The sequence below is a fragment of the Trichosurus vulpecula genome, chromosome 3, assembly GCF_011100635.1.
Source record: "Trichosurus vulpecula isolate mTriVul1 chromosome 3, mTriVul1.pri, whole genome shotgun sequence".
NCBI lineage: Eukaryota > Metazoa > Chordata > Mammalia > Diprotodontia > Phalangeridae > Trichosurus > Trichosurus vulpecula.
This window is the reverse complement of record NC_050575.1, coordinates 403,722,015-403,748,707: the sequence shown is the minus strand read 5'-3', so window position 1 is coordinate 403,748,707 and position 26,693 is coordinate 403,722,015. Positions and strand designations below refer to the sequence as shown.

At 46.6% G+C, this 26,693-nt stretch overlaps 1 protein-coding gene and 1 pseudogene across 1 annotated transcript in view; one reads left to right on the top strand and one right to left on the bottom strand.

Moving 5' to 3' along the window:
* The window catches only part of LOC118843659 (all-trans-retinol 13,14-reductase-like), a 31,564-nt gene extending 7,126 nt beyond the window's left edge, over positions 1–24,438 (top strand). Inside the window, exons 2-11 of the mRNA XM_036751388.1 lie at positions 3,095–3,277; positions 5,154–5,395; positions 5,778–5,979; positions 6,425–6,622; positions 8,181–8,300; positions 21,581–21,719; positions 22,184–22,293; positions 22,380–22,546; positions 22,825–22,984; positions 24,115–24,438. Coding sequence (XP_036607283.1) covers positions 3,095–3,277; positions 5,154–5,395; positions 5,778–5,979; positions 6,425–6,622; positions 8,181–8,300; positions 21,581–21,719; positions 22,184–22,293; positions 22,380–22,546; positions 22,825–22,984; positions 24,115–24,260 — 1,667 coding nt within the window. The 3' untranslated portion in view covers positions 24,261–24,438. The remainder of the gene's footprint in view (positions 1–3,094; positions 3,278–5,153; positions 5,396–5,777; positions 5,980–6,424; positions 6,623–8,180; positions 8,301–21,580; positions 21,720–22,183; positions 22,294–22,379; positions 22,547–22,824; positions 22,985–24,114) is intronic.
* Positions 1,775–2,967, bottom strand: LOC118841329 (annotated as a pseudogene).
* Positions 24,439–26,693: the final 2,255 nt, after the last annotated feature.

The following is a 26,693-nucleotide window of genomic DNA, read 5'->3' as shown; positions in this document are numbered from 1 at the left end:
GTAACTGATTTTTCCAGTACCACACCAGAACCTGGCTTTGATTCCTGGCTCTGTTATATTTATGTACAGGCTGTCCCATATCATTTGTTATTTTATTCAACAAACATTTCTTTTTTTTTTTTTTGGCATTTGCTATTTAAACTTTAATAGTTGTATAAATGCTATCAGGGCATGACAAAACAACTGAAAACAGCATTTAAGGCCAGAGCTGTGGGCAGCAGAACAGTATAACTGCCTTCTTATTGGCAGAAGCCTTTTTGGGTAATGGTGTGAAAAAGAACTGAGAACTTTATGCGTATTCCATATATACAGAAACACCCTTTGTACAGGAACACACACCTAAGTGTGCCTGTGTATATACACATGTACCTTTTCTGATACAGTAAGCCACCACATAGGCTACAGTAGACACAGAATACATAAAACCCGAAGATGTTCTCTTTGACATGTGTCCCTAAAAACCACAGTGCAATACAAAAATCTTGCAACAAAAACTAGAGTTTATGGGAAAACGGGGTTAGGAGGACAACAGTCAAAAACTTTATCAGTGACACGTTAAAAAAAGATAGGAACCTACCAAAAGTGATAGCAGTTTCCCTAGATATATACATATTAAATAATACATATTAATAAAAAGATAATAATTAATAAATAATAATTAATAAAAAGATAATACATATTAAATGGTTGAGAAATATGTAAATACTACAATAAATAGCTGTGGAGCCTGTAGCCTCGGCTGATGCTCCGCCGGTGTCCCAGTTCTCACAGGGCCCAGGATGGCAGAGTCTAGTCGCTCCTGGGGGGAGGGTAGTTTCAGTGGATGGTAACTGCTGGGCTGGGGGTGGGTCTTGGCCATAGAGGAAGGTGGGGGAAGAGGTAGAGAAAGACCAGCCCGCATCAGCCCATAGGTCCCACTGCACCATAGGATCTAGGGCGCTTCACCTTGAAGGAGACCAGAAGTTTGCTTCGGAAGTGGGTGTTGGAAGGGTGGATGCTTGTGAGTTATCCTGAACAAGCACAATTTTCTGTCAGGTGCAATGGCGCATAAGGAAACACAAAATCTGTGTTATGCTTGAATTGTTCCTGAATATACCAATCACATTTGGAACAAATTCACATTTTTTAAAACAAGCATCATAGCAGAATTGACTGTGTTCTTTTTGGACTGGAGAAGATTCAGAGAAGCCATTTTCCCTGAACACAAGAGGAGCCAGAGGAATGATTTATGTGGTTAAAAATAAACATACAGGCCTTGCCACCCCTCCTTCCCCATTCTTGGAATCAGAGGACACAAAGATGGATAGGAGGAAGAGCAAGAAGAAATTTTAAGGTCAACACAAAGGCAGAAACTGAAATGGACAAAAGGCAATTCTTTTGCAAGGGCCTGGCTAGAGGCTGGATGTGAAGGTTTTTTCAGGCCTGGGAATTCTCTGCTCCTCCTCTTTGAGTCCAAGTGGGCAATGACCTCAGGCCTGTGATATTTGATGCAGGTAGCTGGGTTTGTATCAAGGGTGAAGACAGTGTTTGTTTTGGGGGTGTGGGCAGGGATGAGGAGCGGGTGTGGTAGCAGCCCCAGCCCTCTTCCTTGGACCTTAACACAAGGCTGCATGCAGAGGAGGGTCTGCTGTACACTGCTGAGTGACGGGGAGGGCTGAGGTCCTGAAGTGGGCTGGCAGCTACGTGGAAGAAAAGAAGACAGAGCAAAGCTCCGCCCCCCCACTCTGGGACTCCTAAAAACACACTTGGTATTTGAGTGGGGGCAGAACCCCCGTCAAAGCTCTCCAAGTTCTCCTTCCATAGCCCGGAACATGATGTAGATCTCAGCCAGGCCCACTACGGAAGCCACAATCACCGCAGCCAGCACCCTCGTTGCCATTTCTGAGAAGATGTACTGGCTTCCTAGGAAGGTGCAGGTAAAAGCTGCTGCCACAGTGATGATAAAGTTGAAGATGGAGATGACCACTGCCTTTACTGACCTCACTTGGAGTCCAAAGTCAGATAGAGTCCCACTGCGCCTTGGGGCCTGGCAAGAAACGTTCCTGGTGATACGGTTGTACTCCTCATTGGCCAGCTGAATTTTGATCCGCTCCAGGTGGGCGACCAGCTCTGAATTCCTCGGGGGTCTCACCACCTCAGGGAGATAGATCTCACTGCCTTCCAGGAACTCGTGAAGGAGGAGAGGCGAGCCCTGCTCCCGGAGGTGCTCATGCAGCTCTTGGAGGAGGCGGAGGGGCACCAAGGGTCTGGGGTCTTTGCCGTCACCCTCACTGGCCTTCTTCCTCCTGAGAGCCTTCTCCAGCCGCGCCTGCAGCTCTCAGGGCAGTCCAAGGCCTGTTGTCCTGGGCTCACGGAGGACTCCATGTTGGGTTGGGAGGCATCTCAACAAACATTTCTTAACTGCTTGCCTTGTGCAAGGTACTCTGCCTTCTCTCTGTTCCTGTGCTGCTCCTCAATCCCTAATCCTATGGTTGTTGTGGTTTGTTCTTTGTTCTTGAAGAGGACCATGACATTAGGGAGGTGATGCCAAGACATGCAAGTAAATTAGATTTAAGTGAGAGAGGGCTGGGCAAAGTCACTAGCCTCCCTCTCTCCTGAGCCAACTGGGTCCAGTGGCCAGATATAGATCAGGAAGACTGGAAATGGTTCCAGATGCAGTGGGAGACCTTGGCCTTTTTAAGCTAAAGTCTTTAACAGATCTCAGTTTGACTGAGGCAACACTGATTCAGTGATTAAGGCTAAGTAAGAAATGGGACAGAGAAAGGCCTCTTTTACCTAGTCAGAAAAAAATCACTCTGGGAGGGGAAGATCCAGGGTCTTACCTCTTGTTGTTTGGGCTCCAGATTCTATGTGTGTCTATCTGATGAGTCAGGTCCTCCTTAGGGATGGGAAAATTTTCATTGGAATAGACTGTGCCAATTCAGATTACATATCTCACTGCCAATGAGATAGAGGGTCAGTGCCCATACTTGTATTGTGGCTTTTCTCATTGTATGTGGCCAGAGTTGCTCACTTAGATTCATGTTCCACCTCCCACTCATCTAGTGCTGTCTCAGAGGTCAACAAGCCATCTCTCTCATATTTTGTTTCACAGCTTTCTCTGCCAGCCGTGTGCCAGACCAGCTGGATGCCGTGGTGATTGGGAGTGGCATTGGGGGCCTGGCGGCAGCAGCCACCCTTGCCAAAGCAGGAAAGCGAGTCCTGGTTCTGGAGCAGCACACTAAGGCAGGCGGTTCCTGTCATACCTTTGGCCAAAATGGCCTGGAGTTTGACACAGGTAAAGTGGGTCTGGGGAGGAGCTATTTGGCTCCTCTGTTTCAGGGCACACCTGAGAGTGGCGGCACAGGGTAGGGGGGAGAAGACAGAACTCAGAGTCTGAGGACTAGAGGCCAGAGCTGGGCTCTGCCTCCTACTGCCTCCTACTGCCTCCCTGGACCTCAGTTTCTGTATTTGTAAAATGATGAAGATAGGACCAGTTGGCCTCTGAGGTCCCTTGCACCTCCAGAATAATGATCTTATTAAAGTTCTGCTGCGATGCCACCAGGTGACTTGGATCAGGAGATAGAGGAGACCAGACAGAAGCTGACACTAGGCATCCTCATTGGTTTAGTGAGTCCCTCTCCTTCCTAGGGACTCCTTTTTTTCTTCCAGTACACAACAATTCTCTGTAGCCTTTGTTAGAAATACACTTGGCACAGAGATTTAGGTATCAAGGACAATTTATTATGGAGGAATCCAAAGGAATTGGAAAACGTTCCTGGCCAGGAGCGGACTCTGCTCTTCTTTAGGAGAGAGTACTGCTACAAAAATGAGATCAGTTGTATAGTGTTTATTCAACGCAGCATCAGCACAGCACCTCCCTCCAGAGAATGGATTGGTCCCTTCCTTTCTGGGTTACAGTCTTCCTTACACTACCCTTACATGCTGCTCCTTGGTATGTTCCCTCCCTCAACATATGTCCCATGTTCAAAATTGGCCGAAGACTCCTCCCTGTGGGTGTGTAAAGTAATATTCAATTAGCCAATTAAGCATGTGTATTAGCAATTTGACCCAGTTCTCCCTTCAACCCTGTTATTTGGCTGGTTTAGGTCAGTTTTTCTTATATCCTGGGTTTGCAGTTTTCAGAAAACCACGAGCTATTCTCTGATTGGCTGGATTCACCTGCCTTAGTTAATTTTTATTCCCTTCTTTGTTCAGGCTGACAATTAATTATTCTGTGGAAGCCTAACTTTTACCAATCTCTCACACCTTTATCATGGTTTGTGCTATAGACCAGGCAGGGAGATTGCTTAGAGAAGGGGAGGTTATCCTTACTTCTGGGTCAAGTCCAGGCAAAAAGCCTTTTATTAGAGTTCTAACTCTAGGCCAGGTCCAGTACTAAGCACCAGGGACATAAATACTGGCAAAGAGACAGTCTCTGCCTTCAAAGACCTTACATTCCAATGGGGAGAGGGGCTGGGTTGGGCTGGAGCATGGCTGGGCTGGGCCCTTCCTCAAAATGGAGGAGAGAAGGGGACCCTAGGAGGGTGGGTCAAGCAGAGAAGGGAGCTGAGTCACTGGGGGCAAAGTCTGGAGGATGAAGTGGCCAGACTGGGTCCCTTCTCAAAGTGGAGGCTCTGAGAGTTCACCAGTGAGAGAAGGAGGCCCTGGTATTGTGGGGAGAAGACAGCCAAACAGCAGTGGCAGAGTGTGGAGAGTAAAAAACAAAACAAAACAAAGCCCAAGCTTTTATTAAGTGCCTGCTGTGTGCCAGGCACTCTGCTAAGCCCTTTACAGCTATATTATCTCCTGTGATCCTCACAACAACCCTGGGGAGTAGGTGCTAGTATGATCTGCATTTGACAGATGAGGAAACTGAGGCAAACAGAGATTAAGTGACTCACCCAGGATCACACAGCTCATAAGTGTTTGAGCCAAGATTTGAACTCAAGTCTTCCTGACTTCAGGCCCAGCTTCTTGTCCAGTTACCACAGAGCTTCCGAGCAAAGGACGGTTGGTCTTGGGCTTTCCTCTTACTGAAGGCTGATCCCAGGGTTGATGTACATGAGGGGAGGTTTGGGAGCTTCCAGCCACCTCCACGTGACTTTCCTTCTTTCTCTACCTCTGTGGGGTTATGCTCAGCAGCATATCCATTCCTTGTCATTCTTTGATAGGAATCCACTATGTTGGGCAGTTGAAAGAGGGCACCTTTAACCGCTTCCTCCTGGACCAGATCACAGAGGGGCAGCTGGACTGGGCTCCCTTGGACTCCCCCTTTGACATCGTGGTGCTGGAGGGACCCAATGGCAGAAGGGAGTTCCCCATGTACGCTGGGGAGAAAGCCTATATTCAGGGCCTCAAGGAAAAGTTTCCTCACGAAGAAGCCGCCATTGACAAGTACATGAACTTGGTGAAGGTAAGACTGGGCTGAGCTGGGAGGCTCCTCCCTGTCTGCAGAGACCCAGGAAGGGCCAGCATTGACCTACGGGGGGAGGGTGAAGATGGAGGAGGGACCAGAGTTCTGGCCTCACCTGCTTCTCATCAGGACATTGGAGGTTTGCCTGACACTCCCATGCTATGGTCTCAGGGATTTCCTCCTTTATAAGCACTGAGGGCTCCCAAAAAGAGACTAAGACATGATCTGGCAGATGTGTGCAGTTAAGACTTACCTAAAAAGTCACTTCTTCCCCAGGCTGCTTAGTGAAATCTGGCCCATGTCACTAGGGCCTCAGCTCTTCAGGCTGGCAGGGGCAGGGATGCACTAACTTCTTTCTCCCTGGGTTCCTTTCTTTCCCCAGGAGGTAGCAAAAGGAATCCCTCATATGGTCAAGTTGAAGTTCATCCCTTTGCCCGTGGTGAAGCTGCTGGATAAGTTTGGGATGCTGGCCTTTTTCTCCCCTTTCTTGAGAGCAGCCACCCAGAGCTTAGCGAATGTGCTCAGCCAGCTGCCTGCCTCCCCGGAGCTCAAAACCGTGCTCAGCTACATCTTTCCCACCTATGGTATGGACCTTCAGCTCTGGGAATGCTGGGGGTAAAGGGAGCAGCCAGGTGGGGAGGGGGCGGCCTGTGTGAACAGTTCTGCTGGTCTCTTGGCTCTCAGGTTGTTTCTTTCTTGCTTTACTGGATATGGGTGGAGAATGGTTTATACCTGTGACTCTTAAGAGTCTGTGATCAAGAAGACTAGTCATCTGTCACTCTTCCCCGTAAAAGTTCCCTTTACTCTGTGCCCTGAAGCTCTTGCTGTCCTGTGAGATGTGGCTGTCAACTTTAAATAAGCCATCATTGCAATCTTGAGGGAGAATTCTCTCATTACCCCAGGTTTGGTTGGTGACAAGGTTCCCTGATAGATTAGGGATTGCGGGAGATTCTGGTCCTGAAGGGAATATGCTGACTGGTAGTGTGTGAGTGCCAAGCCTAAAACACTCACCTTGCTTCTCTCCCACAGGTGTTTCACCAGAGAATGCCAGTTTCTCTATGCATGCCATACTTATCAGACACTACCTGCGTGGAGGCTTTTACCCTCGGGGAGGCCCCAGTGAAATTGCTTTTCACATTATCCCAGTGATTCAGAAGGCTGGGGGTGCGGTCCTTACCAGGGCAACAGTGGAGAGTGTGCTGCTGGATTCTGCTGGAAGAGCCTGTGGTGAGAGCTGGGGGTCCTATCATGAGAGGTGGGGTGGGTGAGATGGGCTCAAGAAAGGGAGGCAAGGAAGGAGGATTGGGTAGAGGCTCCAGGGTGCAGATGATGGGCTGTAGAGCTGGCTGCCAATTGGGAATTGAATGCTGGGAGCCATAGCCAAGGTAGGGGGGTGAGGAGTGTGGCTTTGATGGTACCCATCAGAGAGCAGGGCTCTGCCAAATCCTTTATTGGTGAAATAGTTATTGAAGGTTTCCTTTGTGCTAAGCTACTCTGCTATGGTCTCTGGAGGCTACAGTGGTAAATAAAACATGGTAACTGCCTTCAGAGAGCAGAAAATCGGGTTCAGAAATACAGTTATGTAATCAGCAAGCAAGCCCTTTTTAAATGCCTGCTTTGTGCCGGGCTCTAGGAATGCAAAGACAACAATGAAATCGCCCTCACCCTCAGAGAAATTACATGCTGTCAGAGATTACATGTGCATTTCAAAAGGGCATACAAGATCAATGTAAAAGTTTTCTGCGTGGGGAAGGATGAGCGGCTGGGCGATTGACATCAGGACAGGCTACATGTAGGGAGTGGTGCTGGAGTAGAATCTGAAGAAAGCTGGGGAACCCCAGAGCCTAAGCTGAGATGTAAGTACCTTCCAGGAAGGAGACACAGCCTTGTCAAGATTCAGTGGAGGGATGTGGGAGGTGGGTGGGAGGTCTGTCCATCAGCATGGGCCATAGGCTGTAGAATGGGGAGTAAGAGCAGAGGGAGACCACTTGTAAAGGCTACAAAAGCTGAAAAGAAGACATTTGATTTTATCCCAGAGGCATTAGGGAGCTGCTGAAATTCACTAAGAGGGGAAGGGACATAGTGAGGCCTGTCCCTTGGGAAATTCCTTTGGCAACTGGGCTGAGAGTGGATTTGAGATGGGGAGACCTATTAGGGGGTTGCTTCAGTAGTCCAGACCCGAAGTGGTGAGGGTCTAAAATAGGGTGGTGGCCGTTTGAGTTGAAAGGAGGTGGATATCAGAGATATGTGGAAGTGGACATGACAGTATTCGGCATCCGATGGCTTATTTGTTGTGTGAGAGAGCGAGGAATCATTGTTAATGCCAAAGTTGTGACATGAGATGCAGATATTGGTAATAGGTACCAATGATTGTAAGTCATAGGTAACCATAACATACATTAGAATATGGTAGGCGTCATGAGACAGGGACAGACCAAATACTCGGGGAGTTCTGAGGACAGGAATGGATTACTTTGGCAGAAAAGTTTTCATAGGATAGGTGGCATTTTCAGTATGGGTGAAATTGAGGCAGAAATAGATGGGGTTGGGGGCAGTGTGATGCCAGGAAATAGCTGAGGAGAAGGAGGGAGACCAGGGAACGGGGACCTAGGGCTCCTGAAGAAAGCATTGCCTGCTGTCCAGTTCTGCTAAGGTGTCTCTCGGCTTAGGAGGCAGGGTGGGCCTTTGGAAGATGTATTGTGAAGGGTCAGCCCTTTGTGCTCTGTAGGGCCTTCTCTTTCCTTTCTGGGCTTCCCGGACCTCATCCAGTCTCCTCTGTTTGCAGGTGTCAGCGTCAAGAAGGGGCACGACTTGGTGAATGTCTATGCTCCCATCGTGATCTCCAGCGCAGGAATATTTAATACCTACGAGCGCTTGCTGCCTGAGAAGGCGCGCTGCTTGCCAGGTAAAAGACGCTTATCCTTTTCTGCTCTGCTTCCAGGCTGGCTCAGCTGTGTTCTACAGACCTCCTTAGGGAGGAAGGGTCACTGCCTCCCTTGTGCCCTCTGCCCAGGCCAGGCCTGTGGCTTGGGTGGTGGCTTCCTTTGCATGGTATTTGAATCCCTATCATCCTCATCCCCTTCTTGGTACATGGATTCCTCCTCCTGACTATGCTTCCGTCTTCTGTTGGATGTCCGTCTGCTGGTGGCTAGCACTTCTATAGCATGTGACATTTCCACAGCGCTATAGAGATTTGCTCTCATTTGATCCTCAAAACAACCCTGGGAGGTAGTCGCTATTATCAGTCCTATTTTGCAGATGGGGAAACTGAGGCAAACAGAGGTTAAAGTGATTTGTCCAGGGTCATACAACTGGGAAATGTCTCAGGCTGGATTTGAACTCAGGTTCCCGACAGAAAGCAGGGCAGGCTTGGTGGCTGTTAAGCAACAGTCATTTACAGCATGCCCTTGGCCTCTGAATCTCTGCACCCCTTCATATCACTGTGTACAGGCAGAACAAACCGTGGACAGACATTTGTAGGCCTTTGGACAGGCTGTGTACCTCTCCAAGGTCACACGCACGTTTAAATTTTGGAGAGATAAGGTCAGGTTCCAGGGGAGGCTTGTGAGGAAGAAAATGTAGGAGGCTTAGTGTCACCTTGATCAGGGGCTTAGAGGCCAGAAGAAACTTGTTTTGGTGGGAGATAGACATGGTGTTTGAGACATGTAAGATGCCTTAAATAGAACAGAGTGGCTGTGAAAATCAAGGAAGGCCACAGGCATTTACTGAGCACCTACTGTGTACCTGGCACTGGGCTGGGTGCTGGAAGGGTAAGGGATTTGGAATCAGAAGACCTGCATTGGACCATGGGCATTAGCTCAGTGAGCTAAAACCCACCGTCCTCTGAGCAAGGGTGCTTGCGGGGAACAGGGGCGAGGAGACAGGCTCATAGCCCAAAGACAGTGGTATTAACACCAAGGTGCAAAGCGGTGACAGAGGAAGGCAGAAAAAGGAAGCTCAGATCTGTGACTACTGATTTCTGTTCTTGTTGAGAAGCTGGAATCCCCTGGAGGAGTCAGAGGAAGGGGATGGTGACCGAACAGCATTCAACAGTAATCATTTTAGCAGAAATCGTTTTAGGGACTGTACGCTCAGGATAGGGGGGACCCAAGAAGTCACATCCTACAACCCGGGGGATGTGTCATTTGGTTTGCTGAACCATTTTGTTTTTCAGTCTTTGCCATATGGGAAAGTTTGCTGAAGAGGGAAGGGGGGAGGGGCGTATTTGGAAATAATCGCAGTGTCAAAATGCAAGGCACCAATTACGTGAAAGGTTTCAGCTGGATGAGACCCATGGCTGTGGAGGAAAGCAGGAAGGCACAAGGTCAAGGTGCTGTGGAGAAGGAAAAGATTGAATTGATTTCATTTTCAAAATGCCATTTGTTCTCTTTTGATTCATATCACCTTCATTTCCAGGTATGTTCCCCTCTCCTCCTCAGAGAGATCTTGTAACAAAAATCTTTAAAAGAAAGAGGGAAAAGGCATTTAATCAAAGCAAATCAATAAGCATCTTACTAAGTGTCTGCTCTGTGCTTGGCACTGTGCTTGTCACTGAAGATACACAGGCAAAACCCAGCTCCTGCTCCCAGGGTTCTCCCAGCCTAATGGAGGAGACAAGATGTATACAGTGGTGTGCAAACAGGAGAACTTAGAGATGATGTCAAAGGGAAGGTACAGAGAGAGAGGAGGATTAGGAGAAGCTTCTCACAGAAGGTCAGACTTTAGCTGAGATCTGAAAGCAGCCAGGGAAGCTAAGAGGCAGAGATGGGGGGCAGGGGGGCATTCCAGGGATGGGGCGTGGGGAAGTGGGACACACAGTAAAGACACCTGACATCAGCAGATGGAGAGTCTTGTTTGAGGAACAGCCAGGAAGGCAGCTCATAGAACAGTATTTGGGGTATCGTTAGTATAAGACAATTGAACGGGTGGAAAGGGGTCAAGATATGAGGGGCTTTCAAAGCCAAACAGGATTTTATATTTGATCTTTATATGTGTTTTGGGAGTGGGAGTGACCTGGGCTGACTTGCACTGTAGGAAGGTCAGTTTGACTGAGGGGAGGGTGATGGACTGGAAGGGATAGAGACTGGAGGAAGGGAGATTGGCAGGCCTTGCCCTTGTTCAGGCATGAGAGGCTGCACCATGGTGGTGGTGATTTCAGAGGGAAGGAGAGGAATCTACAGAGATGCTATGGAGGTAAAATGGACAGGCCTCGGCAATGGACCAAAACAGGGGAGGAGGGGATCGGAGAGTGACGGTCATCAGTGTGGGTGACTGGTAAATGGGGCTGTCCTTGGCAGTAAATGGGGAAGTTCAGAAGGAGAAAAGGTATAGGGGGAAAGATAATGAGTTCAGTTTGGATATGTTGAGTTAAAGATGTCAGTGGACATCCGGTTCAAGATGTCCAATAGACAGTTGGTGATGTGAGACTGGAGGCCAGGAGAGAGGTCAGATCTGGACAAACAGCTGAAAATCATTTGTATAAAGATGATGATAGAATCCACGGGAGCTCATAAGATCACCAAGAAAATAGTATAGAAGGAGAAGAGGACCCACTGTTAATGGGCACAGCTTGGATTCAGCAAAGGAGACTGAGAAAGAGCGGTCCAACAGCTAGGAAGAGAACCAAGAGAGAGAAGGGAATGATGGAGAAGGTGATTGACAGTGTCAGAAGCTGCAGAGAGGTTTTGAGATTCAGATTGAGGAAGACCACTGGCTTTGGCAGTTAAGAGATCATTGGTCACTTTGGAGAGAGCAGCTGCATTTGAGGGGTGAGGTTGGAAGCCAGACTGTAGAGAGTTAAGAGAGGGAGAGGAGAGGAAGAACAGGCACCTGGGGTAGATGCCTGTTGGAGTTTAGCCACAACAGGGAGAATATAGGATGACAGTGAGGATGGACTGGTCAAGTGATGATTTTTTTGAACATGGGGGAGACACGGACATGTTTGTGGGCAATAGAGAAGTCGCTAGGAGACAAGGAGAGACTGGAGATCAGTGAGAGGGGTGACCAGCTGGAGAAGATGGGATGGAAGGGGATCATGTGAAAGGAGAGGGCTGGCCGTGGCAAGGAGAAAGCCCTCATGGTCAGGCTAAGCAGAGATGAGGGAGGAAATAGCGGTGGAAGACACGGGTGATGTGAGGTGAGGAGGAGAGAAGAGGAACTCTGAGAATGGCCTGTTTTCTCAGAGAAACATGAGGCTAAGTTCTCAGCTGAAGTGGGGAAGAAGGTAGGTTGGTGGACTGTGGGAGGTTCAGGGAGGGTGGAGCGAGTTTGGAAATGTTGTTGTGGTGAGTGGGTAATAATTCCACGAAGGAGATGTAAAAGAGGGGGAGGAAATAAGCATTTGTATAGTGCCAATTAATGATTCTCTCATTTGAGGTTGACAACAACCCAGCTGTTGTTAGCCCCATCTAATAGTTGATGAGACTGAGGCAAACGGTGGTTAAGTGACTTGCCCAGCATCACACAGCTAGTAAGGGTCTGATGCCAGATTTGAACTCAGGTCTTCCTGACTACAGGACCAGTGTTCTATCCGCTGCTGTCCACTCCTCTGTCCAAGGCTTGGCTTGCCACAGTGAGGGCCCTATTAAGATTACGTAACACAAGCTTGTTGTGGATCCAGTCCATAGAGTTTCATGAATTTCTCCAGCTTCATTCAGTGGCACAAGAACAGGAGCAAAAGCAGGGGATGGTCACCATGACCCAAGGCTAGAGTTCATCAGGGCAAGGTCTTCCCTAGAGTAAAAGGGCAAGGGCCTAGAGAGAAGACAGTAGGGGGAACTGATTCGCCAAAGGCTCAAAATGGGTAAGGGAAGAGAATGTCGCCAGTGTAGGGTAGGGTGATGGACTGGGTGGACAGATTGGAAGCAGTAGTTTGGGGTTGCAAGGCAGAGAGAAGTAGAATGACAACAGGTTCTATTGGTCAGAGTTTGTGAACGCGAATGTGGGGCATGTGTGGGTGATGACAGCATCCCAGATATGACCTGTCTGTGGTAGTGAGTAAGGTGGAGAGAGAGGTAAGGGGGTTTGCGGAAGTGTCAGTAGATATGTTGAATGTTCTTGATATGAGGGCAGTTGACGAAGGGAAAAGAAAGACTGTGAGCCAGGCACTGAACTCACAGAAGAAGGAAGGACAGCATTGTAGATGTCTGCAGGCAACAGCTATGAGCATCTTGATGGGGTGATAATGTGGATTGAGTATACATTGCAGGAGGAAAGGTTACTGAGACACGGGGGTGGAGGGAGAAGCTGGAAGTAGCCATGGGGAGCAAAGAGTATTCCAACTCCTCTTCCAAGATCAGTGTGTGGTAGGGAACACAGCATAATGAGTTAAAGTGCAACCAGTGTCTCTGATAAAGGCCTCTTTTCTAAAATATATAGAGGAGGCAGTTAGGTGGCACAATGCATAGAGCACCAGCCGGGAGATCTGGGTTCAAATCAGGCCTCAGACACTTGACACGCTTACTAGCTATGTGAACTTGGTCAAGTCACTTAACCCCAATTGCTCTGCCTTCCCCCTCCAAAAAGAAAAAGAAAAGATACACTAAAATATATAGAGAACTGAATCCAATTTATAAGAATACAAGTCATTCCCCCACTGATAAATGGTCAAAGGATATGAACAGGCAGTTTTCAGAGGAAGAAATTAAAGCTATCTATAGCCATATGAAAAAATGCTCTAAATCACTATTGATTAGAGAAATTCAAATCAAAGCAACTATGAGGTACCACATCTCTCCTGTCAGATTGGCTAACATGACAAAACAGGAAAATAATAAATGCTGGGGAGGATGTGGGAAAGTTGGAACACTACTTCATTGTTGGTGGAGCTGTGAGCTGATCCAACCATTCTAGAGAGCAATTTGGAACTATGCCCAAAGGGCTATAAAAATGTGCATACCCTTTAACCCAGCAATACAGCTTCTAGGGCTGTATCCCAAAGAAATAATAAAAGTGGGAGAAGGACCCACATGTACAAAAATATTTATAGCAGCTCTTTTTGTGGTGGCCAAGAACTGGAAATCGAGGGGAGGCCCATCAATTGGGGAACGGATGAACAAGTTGCAGGATATGAATGTAATGGAATACTATTGTGTATAAGAAATGATGAGCAGGCAGACTTTGGGAAAACCTGGAAAGGCATATATGAACTGATGCTGAGGGAAGTGAGCAGAAACGTTGTGCTGAAAAAAGCAAGCGAGACCCGGATATAAATTTTGATGTGGATTTATTCAAACGTGTGACTGTTTGGAGTAAAGACTCAAATCGAATAGCCCTGAGCAGGGGTAGGGTCAGCCTATTTAAAGGGAAAAAACACAAATTGATTTCCGTGGAGACGGGAACACAAACAGTGGGGCAAGCTAATGCAGGATTATTTCAGTGGAGATGGGGGCACAAACTGTGGGCAAGCTCGGGCAGGATTATTTGCGTGGAGATGGGAGCACAAACTGTGGGGCAACCTGGGGCAAGATGGAGGGTAAACTCGGGGACAGGGCACAACATTCCCCACTTCTTTTTCAAAGTGTGTCAATCCCTTGCCACATTCTCAGGGGATCTGTCACAAGAATCAGAGGGACTGGAATTTGCAAACTGGTTATGGAGATCCCTAACCAATAACAGAGTTTATGTGGGACTTAAAAAATTGCAGAAAACAATTAATGAGGCAGGAGCCCACAACCAGAGCTATATTGAGGAGGAGGAGGGGGCCAGCTAGGGCTGCCACCAGGGTAGTGAGCCAAGGGGATGTAGGAACAGGGACTGATAACCAGTTCTCAGAGTTTTCCAGCTCCTTCTGTCTGTTGGCAATATTTTGGCATAACAACCTCAGGCTTTTCCGCACCACCCCAGAGTTGTTAGCAAAGAAGCAACAAGCCTCCCTGAGGGCTGCGCGTAGGCCACCCTGCTTGAGAAAAGGCCTCTGTGGTTCTGGAGGACCACCTCTGCCAAAGAGTCCACTTTTTTTTTTTAGGACTGAGGTGGACTGCTCTATGTGGGAGAGGTCAATGTTTACTTGTGCACTTAATGCCTTATAGCTGTGATCCCCTTTGACTAGGGCTGCCGTCCCAGTGGTGGCAGAGCCCACAAGCTCCAGACCCTCTAAGATGGGGATGAGGAGTGGTACTGCTCGCCTTTGTTGGTAACTCGGTTGCCCTTGGGGGGAAAAATAGCACCAGCCTTCCTCACCTGGGAGGAGGGAGACCCGGGGAATTATGGCCACCAAGATGCACAAAGGGCCCTCCAGGTGTTGTTGGTGTCTGAGGAACACAGTAGCAGAGACACACTGGGTAAGGCCGTCATGACACGCCCACCAGGCTCCTGGAGGGGCCGGGAAGTAGTCTGAGCTGGAGGCCTGAATCTCCTGAGTTTGTTTGCAAATGGACCCATACTGAGAACTGGATAAAGTGGTGCTAGATGATGTGAGGCAAAGACCTGTTCCATGCACATCTCCAAGGGTGAGCCGTGGTTGGTCCCACTCGCAGCTTTCCGTGTTGGAGGTAGGGGTGATGGGGGCATTTAGTGTCACCCCTACATAGTAAGGAGACTGGGGCTTAACACAGATCCAACAATGTTTGCCCAGCATGTGGTTAGAACTGTTAAGTGTCTTATGAACAGCCGACAAAAGGGCAAGCAAGAGGACCTGATAGGTGAGTCTCCGGGAGTGGGGGAGTATATGTCTTCAGGGTTTTGGAAAGTCCAGGACTGTCTGTTCCCTGTAGTAATTACCCAAGTAGAGCTTGGCTTGGGGGCATGGGGATTGCGAGGGACCATGCAAGGGGGTAATAGGAGGATCAAGAAGAGGGTTGGGACAGTCTTAGTCTTTGGGGGTCCTCGAGGGGCTCTGCCTTCCTTTGTGTTGATGCAGCTGCCTTCACACAGCTGTGGTGGAGCCAGACAGGAATGGACCAGAGGTTGTATGTTTCCAGATTAGGACAGAATCCCCTGGCTGGAAGCAGTGGAGGTGGTCAGAAGTCAGAATAGGCGGGGCTTCCCAGACAGATTTATGAAGCTGAGACTTGGTATGTTGCAGACCCTGTAGGAACTTAATGAGGGAAGCGTTAATAGGAGGGGGCTGCCCAAAAAGAATTTCACAGGGGTCAAACCAAGTTTATTAGGGGTGCATTGGCTGCAGAGCGAGGCCAGAGAGAGCAGAGTGACCCAGTTCTTCTGGGTTTCCAGGATAAGTTTAGACAGAAACTCTTTAAGGGTGCGGTTTGCTTGTTCATCCTGGAGCTCTGGAGCCTGTAGGCACAATGCAATTTCCATTCTGCACCTAAAGCTCTGGCCACACCCTGAGAAACTTTGGCAACAAAACTAGGGCTATTATCTGAGCCAGTGCTAAGGGGAAGGCTGAAACAGGGGATCAATTCATTCAAGGGTTTCTTTACAACCACCAGGGCTGTCTCTTTCTTAGAAGGGAAGGCTTCCATCCAACCCGAGAAGGTATCAACAAAGACCAAGAGACATTTAAAACCTGCTGCTGGTGGTTTGACTTCAGTAAAATCTAGTTCCCAATGTTCCCCAGGTTGCGTTCCTCGCAGCCTTACTCCCAGTGGAGCTGTCTTTGCCTGTTTTGGGTTCACTTGGGCGCAGGACATGCATCTGGTGACTGTGCTGGTAGGGATGTTGTCTAGGTGGTGGACGTAATATCTCTCCCTGAGTAGCTCCCCAAGCTTTCATGACCCCAGGTGTGTGATCTGATGGAGTCTTCCCACCCAATGCCACCCCAAGGCCTCAGGCACAAAAGTCTGGCCATCTCCCAAAACCCACCACCCAGACTCCTTCTTTCCCCCTTTTTTGGCCACGAAGGAATCATCTGAGGGTGAGTAGGAGGGAGGAGGGGTGGCAGAGGGGAGGGGGTCTGAAACAAAAAGAAGGAAGGCAGCATCCGAGAGGGATGCCGCCCAAGTGGCGGCATCGGCTGCCCAGTTGCCAACTGCCTCAGGGGAGTTTCACGTGACTATACAAGAGTACCAATTTACCCAATTATTTGACTAAAAAATTTTTCCATTTCCCCCCATAAAACCTTCTAGGTCTTTGGGTATCACAACTTGACAATAATAGCATTTTCTGACAAATATCTTTCCTTTTTAAAGCTTTTACCAGGACCTCACAATCAAATTTTAATTTTTAAAAGAATGTCCTAAAAGCCAATTATTAAAAATTAGTCCTACTGACTTTAAAAGCCAAGTTCAGAGGTCAGCTAGTTTCTGACCCCACTGTTCTCTCTCTTTCAGTAAAACTTCCACTTCCAGGCTTTCCCAACTTATTGTACAAATAGGGATCCCAGTACTGCTGCTACAAAACCTGGAAGTTTATAATTTCTTAAATTAAACTTCTTTAAAAGACATGGTCATATAACATAACTTAACAGTTTCCTAATCTCTTCATTATTTTAACAGTACACTTGTCAATCTAACAACATTTAGAGAAATTGCCTCTCTAACAACACAGGTGAACTTAACAGTTATTTACCAAACAATATAACAAAATTTTTAGAAATACAATACCATAAACAGATGTCATGTATTTAAACCTTTTAAAAGCATAATTAATTAATTACCAATCTGGCTGGATGTGTTTCCACCTTCGTCTTATCACCATTGACATAAACTTCACATCTGATAAAATTCACATATGAAGCAATTATATTTAACTTAAACAAATACTTGTACAATTATGTGATTCCCATATTGTTTTACAAACAATTTTGAATCACCTGTTATAACCAGATCAGTTTAAAGTGACATACTGGACCAATATTCATATTAAATTTAATAGAACCCACTCACAGATCTAGTTCAAATGGTGGGTGGACATAATCCTTTCCATCTCTCTATAACTTCATCTATTCAGTTTTTAACTCAGGCTATCAAGCCTTTTATTCTAAGCTGCTTGCTCAAGATTTTAATTTAGTGATCTTCCACTTCATCACAGTCTCTCCTTTCCTTTTCCCATAAAGTTAAGTGACAAGCAGTAAAATGAACTCTAATTTATCTGAAGCATTAAATTAGGAATGACACATCTTCACTTTTCACATTTAGTTCAATTCTTTTCTGGTTGGGTCCCATTACACAAAAACTTTTCTCATAACTTTATGTAGGCAGAAAAAGAGTTAAAATACTTGTCTAGCCTGCCTCCCTTTGATCTGAGGGAAAAGTTCCCCCCTCTTCTGTCTTAACGCTTTCTTATCTTGAAACTATTTTTTAGTGCAGAGAAGTTCAAAGAAAACTTTTCCCATGCACCTTTTAAGGTTAAAGCCCTGAGAGCTCGGTCCTAACACTTCTCAGGCTTTCTTTCTCACATCTCCCTGTTTTCAACTTAAGTCAGTCTTCCACAACTTGACTTTAACTTGTGCGTATTTCTCCTTACAATGTTAAACTTTAATCAGACCACAGACACATAGGACAAAACTGAATTGCTCCCCTTCATGGTGCTCCAGCCTGTTTCCTCAGGAATGCCAGTGGGATAGGGAGGGGCAAAGGGGAGTTTACTGACCATTCAGCCACTGCAGCTGCTGCTGCTGTTGCTGCTGACAGGCAACTCTCACTCATTCACACAGACACACAAAAACACAGACACAAACAGACATACAGAAACACACAAGCACGAAATGGAGAGACACCCTGGGACAGAAACCAGAAACGGGCAGGTGCCTGACATCTCAAGTACACCTGGGGGATTGGTGGGTGTGTGTGTGTGTGTGTGTGTGTGTGTGTGTGTGTTTTTTTTACTGAACACTGTGCTGTGTGCAGCCCCGAATCCCCACCAGAAGCAGAAGGGAATTCCCACCAGAAACTTGACTTACCTCCAGGGCTCTGGAACGTGTCAGAGGCCGGCCCCCTGGAGGTCTGGATCCACAAGAGTCCGAATAGGAGGCAGGTCGGTGTTGGGGGGTGGGTTAGTTCTCCTCCCTCTCGAGCTCTGGGGCTCTGGAATGTCTCAGAGGCTGGCTCCACTGGAGGTCGGGATGAGGAGATACCCACTACCCGAGGACAAGACCCCTCCTGGCCCAGGTCTTGAGAGGGTGCTACAGGCCACCCCCAAATCTCGCTGGGACTCCAGAAATGTTGTGCCGAAAAAAGCGAGTGAGACCTGAATGTAAATTTTGATGTGGATTTATTCAAGCACTTGACTGTTTGGAGTAAAGACTCAAATCGAACAGCCCTGAGCAGGGTCAGGTTATTTAAAGGGAAAAAACAAACTGATTTCCATGGAGATGGGAACACAAACAGTGGGGCAAGCTAGTGCAGGATTATTTCCGTGGAGATGGGGGTACAAACTGTGGGCAAGCTGGGGCAGGATTATTTGCGTGGAGATGGGAGCACAAACTGTGGGGCAAGCTGGGGCAAGATGGAGGGTAAACTGGGGGACAGGGCACAATAGAACCAGGAGAACATTATACACAGTAACAGCCACAGTGTTCGAGGACTGATTTTGTTAGACTTAGCTCTTCTCAGTAGGGCAAGGACCTAAAACTTTTCCAAAGGACTCATGGTGGAAAATGGCATCCACATCCAGAGAAAGAAATATGGAGTCAGAATGCAGAGTGAAGCAGACTATCTTGTTTTGTTTTCTTTCTTGTGGTATCTCCCATTTGTTCTAATGCAACATGACTAATGTGAAAATGCATTTAATAGGAATGTATGTGTAGAGCACATATCTGTAGATTGCGTGCCTTCTTGAGGAGGGAGGAGAGGGGGGAGAAAATTTAGAACTTATGGAAGTGAATGTTGAAAAGTGAAAATAAATAAATATAAAAAGAGATAGTGCAAGCAGGGCTGGAAAGCATGGCCAGGGAAGCTGGGTCATTGGGGGAGCCAGGATTCAATGAGGATGAGAAGATGGAGACCGGGGAAGGAAAGGTTGAGGTAAAATCTCCAGTCTTTCAGCAGGGACAATAGAGGAGTGGAGAGTTCGGGGGTTGGAGGATTCAGCTTGGGGTGGGGCATTGAGAGGGATGGGAATAAGGAGAAGTCAGTGGGTGATGGAGAACAGCAGCCTGAAGTTTTGAATCCCTGTCATGGGTAGTGGCAATGACTAGTGGAAGTACGTGAATCATTGAGTAAAGATTGAAGTAGGTTAACCTTGTGCACAGGGTAGGTAGCCTTGGGTGAATTTGTCTTAGGGCTCAGGTAGTTGCCTGTGGTGGAAAAGGGAAGGGAGCATCGGTGGTGCTTGGATGGGCCAAGCCATATCCTGTGGAGCTATAGGTGCTGCAGACGGTGCCTGCAATAACCTCCTCAGACATGGACTCTGTCCTGCCTGATCTCAGGAACGCTTAGGAGGTCTAATTTGTTCCCTTTCATTAAGAACTTTAATTTCTTTGCTCATTACTAATACTTTGTGCATTTATGTAAAGATGTCTTAGGCCATGGCTTTTATGGTTAGAACCTTTCTAGGATTTTTGTCTTGGACTTGTAAATTTATGAGAATTCCTCTAATCTTCTTCCTCTGTTGTCCCTATTCTTTATGGTACTTAGCTTGATAGGTAAACAGACATTTTATTTTCTCTGTCTCCTGTTTGGTTTGGGGGCAGAGGAGGAGACTAAGCATTTGTTAAGCTCTGCTGCACTAACACAAATATTATCTGATTGTATCCCCACAACAACCCCAGATGAGGAAACTGAGACAGGCAATGATTGAGTGACTTGCCCAGGGTCCAGCACCACACAGAATTAAGTGTCTGAATCCAGATTTGAAGCTAAATCTTCCTGAGTTCAGGCTTAGCACTCTATCCACTGCATGTAACACTTAGCTACCCAGCTCTTATGAGGCACCCTCCATCTAGGGCCAGGAGCACATCATTCCTGTATTTTAAGCCGTGATCCAGATATCCAAATTTAGATTTCAGACACCAGTTTCTTAAGCTGTTCACTTCTAAATTTGTCTCACTCTTCTAAGACTTTTCTCTACAATCAGCAGCAGTGATAAAAAAAAACAAAAACATCTGGGCCACTTAGCCTTCAATTTCATAACCGAATAAAATAAGGAAAAAGCTTTTATTAAGTATTATGAAGTACTGTCAAATAGAAATGAAGTCTCTGCTCTCAAGGAGTTCACACTCTAATGAGGGGTATAACACAATGAGTTTGGGTGCAGGTAGATAGCGAGGCCCAAGGGTTTGGGGGTCTCTGGACAGGTGAGACAACAGTACCCACAGGAATGGAAGGAGTAGCAGCAGATGGTTAGCCCTGGGGGCCTGGAGCAGATAGTAAAGCCTAGGAGTTCTCCATCTTCCTGGAATGGTCATAGCTGGTGAGACTTAACTCCTCTAAGGAGCATGAGCAGCCAGATGGGGTGGGGGAAGGGAAAAAGGGAGAGAGCACCCCCAGGGGTGGCTGGCACTGTGGCTCAAGACTTCATAATCCTTGGCAATGCTTTCTAGATCATTTTAATCAGTTATCATTGCTTTTCACTGTAGTCACCACAAGTTTGTGGTAGTGAGGTTTGGCAAGTCTGAGAGGTTTCTCCATTGGATATTGGATACTTGCCATGGAAAGACACCAGAACTCTTGATTAGTAATATCTGGTTGACAAATGGCTTAGACTCTACCCCTTAGGGACTCACCACATGCTGCTGATAGCATACCCAGGATGGGGAACCTGCGGCCTTGAGGACACATGTGGCCTTTTAGGTCCTTGGGTGTGGCCTTTTGACTGAGTCCAAGTTTTACAATACAAATCCTTTTATTAATGGGATTTGTTCTGTGAAGTTTAGATTCAGTCAAAGGGCTGCAGGACCTAGAGGGCCACATGTGGCCTTGAGGCTGCAGGTTTCCCACCCCTGGCATATACCATTCATATTATTATTGCTTGGAGGACGAGTTGATGCTTCTGTCTCTTTGGGAAGAGCCTCATATCTGTTGCTTAGCTTGAAGTGTCCTCCTCTGCCACCTTCTACCCTCTAACCTCCAGACACAGGTCAAGATTTCCCTCTGGCTCTTCAGATCCTTTCTCAAGTCCCTTGAACTTTTATCCTTGAAATATTTTAGAAAATAGGAATAGTGTCCTGATCCACTCACAAGAAGTGCGGGTGTCCAGCATGCTGTCCCTCAGGTAACATGGGTAAGTTTAAACCACCAGGCAAGCTTCCCTAAGGTCAATGACTTTAACCAACCCCATCTGCAGGCATGTATATATGGCCACCAGTCTGTCTCTGTGTCCTGAGGTCACTGGTCTTTTTGACAGGTATACAGACCCAGCTGGGAATGGTGCAGCATGGCTTGTCCATACTTTGTATCTTCATCTGCCTCCAGGGCTCCAAGAGTGACCTGGGTCTGGAAGCCAAGAACCGTTATGTCTACTTTGACACAGACATTGACAAGGCGTAAGACCTAAAGGAGAGTTGGGGCTGGGGGCAGAGGGTAGCCATTGATCCTCCTCCTGTTTCCTAAAAGCTGGGCAGGAAAGGGGTCTCAAACTGATTCAGAGGCCCAGGGTCTCCACAGCCAGTTGCTCACTCTTCCTCTTTGAGGTCAGATCTCCTTCTAGAAGCTCCTGTATTTTTTTTCCCCTTCCATCTTCTAAGCTCTCTTTCTCTTTCCTTAGCTGCCAGGATCAGTTGTTGGGCTGACCTGTTTAAGTTGTCTCTGGCAGCATTTTTTGATCCAAGGAATCTGCCCAGCTCCTCTTCTACTAAACTGGCCTATTTGGGGAGAATGATTCCTGTCCCCTTCTTGTGAGAGGGTTAAGACAGCAGCTCAGAGTGTGGGATTCTCTCTTTAAGGGATCCATTCATTCGCACTGTAGAGTAACTGGTCATGTGGCTGATCTCTTCTTTCCTCCCCACAGGATGGAGAGATACCTGTCCCTATCCAGGGATGAAGCTGTGGCACACATTCCCTTTTTCTATGTCACCTCAGCATCAGCCAAAGACCCAACATGGGAGGACAGGTTCCCAGGTGGGACAGAGGCCATGGAAGAGGGGAAAGGAAGAGGGAGGATAGGCCCAACACCAAGTATAGTGACGAGAACTCTATCTCCACAGATAAATCAACACTAATTATGATGTTGCCTGCCCGCTATGAGTGGTTTGAGGAATGGCAGGATGAGCCCCAGGGCAAGAGAGGGAGTGATTATGAGGCCCTGAAGAACTCCTTCATTGATGCTTCCATGTCTTTTTTGATGAAACTTTATCCTCAGTTGGAGGGGAAGGTACTGGAGTGAGTGGGAAGAGGGAAAAGAGGGTGGGTCATGTAAGTGAGTGGTAGAGAGGGAGCTCAACCTTTAGCATCTCTCTCCTTGTCTCGGTTCAAGAGAGAGGGGTCATAAAGGAATGTCACACTGTGGGTAAGGGGATATAGCCACAGGCACCCATCGTTCTGACTCACCTTGGAGTTGTGCAGACTGAAGAGAATGAAGAGAACACAGATGCTGGAGTCTGAGGCCACTACTGGATTTCCTCACCTCTGCTACCTTCCTTACCTTCTCAGGTGGAGAATGTTTCAGCAGGGTCCCCACTGAGCAACCGGTTCTTCCTGGCTGCCCCTCGTGGAGAGCTCTATGGGGTTGACCATGACCTGAGTCGTCTCCAGCCCCAAGTAATAGCTGCAATGCGGACCCAGAGCCCCATCCCCAATCTCTACCTAACAGGTATGCTCCTTCACTCTGCAGGGATTTCTGCTGTCTCTAAGTCCCCTCCCCATCCCCCCATGTGCCCCTAAACCTAAATCCCTTCATCCCTACCCAGGTCTTGCCTTCAACATAATAAGCATATGTGAGCAGTAGGAGGCATATGTGGGATCACAGGGAAGTCAGGGACATAGGGCTCGGGGGAGTGATGGGGAGAAGGAACAAGGAACAAGCAATATGTGGTGTGTTGAGATAGTCCCCTTGGATTTCCAGGATTGGTCTGAGCAAAGTGACTCATTAGCACTTGGGCACAGCATCGTCCATCTTGAGCAAGGAGCCATTTTGTGCTGACCTGACTAATGTCCCTAGAAGAGAAGAGAAGAAGGTGTCTATCCCAGACCAGAACCCAGGGCCTTTCTCTCTTGAGCTTCAGTTCTGGGCTGACAGAAGTAGTGCTATCTTGCTGCTTGGCCCAGGACTCAGGTCCACAGAATTCTGGAACTTGAGTTGGAAGGGACTTAAGTGGACATCTTGTCCACCTCCTACAGGAGAGGAATCCCCATTGTGACATGACCACAAGTGATTGTTCATTCTCTGAGTGAAGATGTGGGGAGAACCTCCAGTCCAACCCAACCCAATAAACATTTATTTAGTGCCTACCATGTGCCAGACCCTGTGCTAAGCACTGTGGATGCAATCAATAAAGAGAAAGACATTCGCTGCCCTCAATGAGCTCACAACCTAAAGGGCTCCCCCAACATGCAGAAGGAGGCAGGAAAGGCAGGGGGCAGGCCAAAGGGTGCCTGGTGGGGGAGCATCTTGTTCCCTGAAGTGGACACCAGGCAGGCAGCAGATGCAAAGTGGAATGAACTGAGAGTCCAGTTTCTGTCCTCTACAAAGTAAGGTATTGGGTGAAGTTTGGTATCCTCCCCTCCAGCCTTTTAATCAGAGGGGAGAGGAGGTTGAGGGACCTGGTGTCCATCAAGGCTTAAGTTAGCAGTTTGGTGATGAGATTAGAAGTGATGAACTCAACCTGGGAGGGGCAGCTTGTGCCAGGCAGATATACCCCCACCACTATTGGATGGCTGTCGTTGTTAGGAAAGTTTGCCTGAAGTGACTCCCATGACCCTGCTTTTGCTTTTGCCTTCTAGGGCAGGATGTGCTCACTTGTGGTTTTTTTGGAGCCCTCCACGGGGCCATGTTGTGCAGCAGCGCCATCCTGCAAAGGAACTTGTACCGGGATGCCATGCTGCTCCGATCTCAGGTCTTAGCTGCTGTGCCCAAGAAGATGAATTAGCAGAGTCCAAGTGGATCCTCTATTGCAAGGGAGTCCTTGGTCCCGAGCGAGCCTGAGAGAGCAGGAAAGATTCTAGGACCCTTGACTTATATAACCTATAATGTAACCCAATACCCACCACACTGTGCCTTGTGGAAAAGAGTAACCACTCAACAAATAATAATCATTTTAGTAGTAATTGTTGGCTTGATTTCTACTGCGTCTGCCAAACTGAAGTTCTTTTATTTTAGGCCATGGTTCTCAAAGTCAGGTCCCTGACCAGGTCTGCTAGCTGTGCCTGGAGAGTGGTGTTGCTAGTCTGACTTCTATAATATGGGTCTTTGGGATTAGGTACACAATATGTAGTAGTAAATGACCATATGATCTAACATTTGATAAACCTAAAAATTCGTGCTTTTGGAGGTAAGAACTCACCATTTGACAAAATTTAACAAAAATTTCTGGGAAAACTAGAAAGCAGTTTGGCAAAAACTAAGCATAGACCAACATCTCACAACATATATCAAGATAAGATATGGTCAAAATGGGTCCATGAGAAGCAGAAGTGCTTGTTTCTGCAGAAGATCAACTGCCCTTTCTAGATAAAAACCAGAGCACAGACCAGGAGAGTAGTGACCACAACTTTCTCCATATCACAGCACCTTAGAAGCACCAAAAATTGCCAAACTCCCAGAAATAGTTCTGAAAACAGCAGCATGAAAAAGCCTGAAACTTGGGATGATGCCTCCCCTCACCACCCTAAGTGAGCAGAGCCCAACTTTAACAAATTTAAAGACAAGAAATAGCCTGGGAAAATCAGCAAAAAACAATAATTTGTAATAAGAGGGAAGGCAGATTAAAGGAGGCAGTGGTCAGAAGCAGAACACTTTTGAAGAGGGATTAGGTGAAAGAGAGAAAGATAAACAGAAGAAAACAGGATGGAGAAAAATTCAGTTAGTAATTGTAACTATGACTATGAATGGGATGAACTCACCCATAAAATGGAAGCAGATAACAGAGTAGATTAGAAATTGGAACCCCACAATTTGTTGTTTACAGGAAACACTCAAAATGGAAAGACACATGTAGAGTTAAGGGGCTGGAGCAGAACCTCTTTATACTTCAGCTGAAGTAAAAAAAGGCAGTGGTAGCAATCAAACTCAGAACAAGCAAAAGCAAAAATAGATAATTAAAAAAATAATCAGGGAAACTATTTTGCTAAAAGGCACCTTTGACAATGAAGTAATATCGATACTAGACATTTGTGCCGTAAATGGCAGAGCATCCACATTCTTAAAGGAAAAGCTAAATGAGCTACAGGAGGAAATAGCAGAACTATATTAGTGGGGGACCTCGATTTTCTCTTCTCAGAACTAGATAAATCTAACCACAAAATAAAGAAGTTAAAGAGAGGAATAGAATTTTGGAAAAGTTATCTATGGTAGACTCTGGAGAAAATCGAATGGGAATAGAAGGGGGTATACCTTTTCCCCGGTTGTACATGGCACTTTCACAAAAATTGATCATATATTAGGACATAAAAACTTCACAAATGCAAAAAAGCAGAAATATTAAATGCACCCTTTTCAGACCATAATGCAATAAAAATTACATTCAACAAAGGGCCTTGGAAGCAGAGATTAAAAATTAATTAGAAACTAAATATCCTAAAGAATGAGTAGATCAAAGAACAAATCATAGAGAGATTAATTTCATTAAAGACAATGACAACAATGAGACAACATGCCAAAATTTGTGGATGCAGCCAAAGTAGTACTTAGGGGAAAATTATTGTCTCTAGATGAGTACATCAGTAAAAGCAGGTCAATAAATTGGGCATGCGACTTAAAAAAGAAAGAAAAAGAAAACCAAATTACCAGTATCAAAAATGAAAAAAGTGAACACAGCACAAATGAAGATGAAGAAGTAATTATTAGGAGTTTAGTTTGCCCAGTTATATGCCAGCAAAACTGGTAGTCTAAGTGAAATGGGTGAATATTTGCAAAAATCTAAATTGCCCAGATTAAGAGAAGAAGAAATAGAAATGCATTAGAAAAAGACATTGAACAAGCCAGAACTCCCTAAGAAAAAATCCCCAGGATCAGATGAATTTACAAGTGAATTCTACCAAATCTTTAAGTACCAATTCCAATACTACATAAACTATTCGAAAAAATAAGTAAAGAAGGAGTCCTGCCGAATTCCTTTTGTAATACAAATATGATTTTGATAACCAGGGAGAGCAAAAACAGAAAGAAAACTCTAGGCCAATTTCCCTAATGAATATCAATGCAAAAATTTTAAGTAAAATACTGCCAAGGAGATTACAGTAATATGTCACAAAAATTATACACCATGACCAGGTGGGATTTATACCAGAACTGCAGCGCTAGTTCAATATTAGGAAAACTATCAGCATAATTGACTATGTCAACAACAAAAACAACAAAAGTC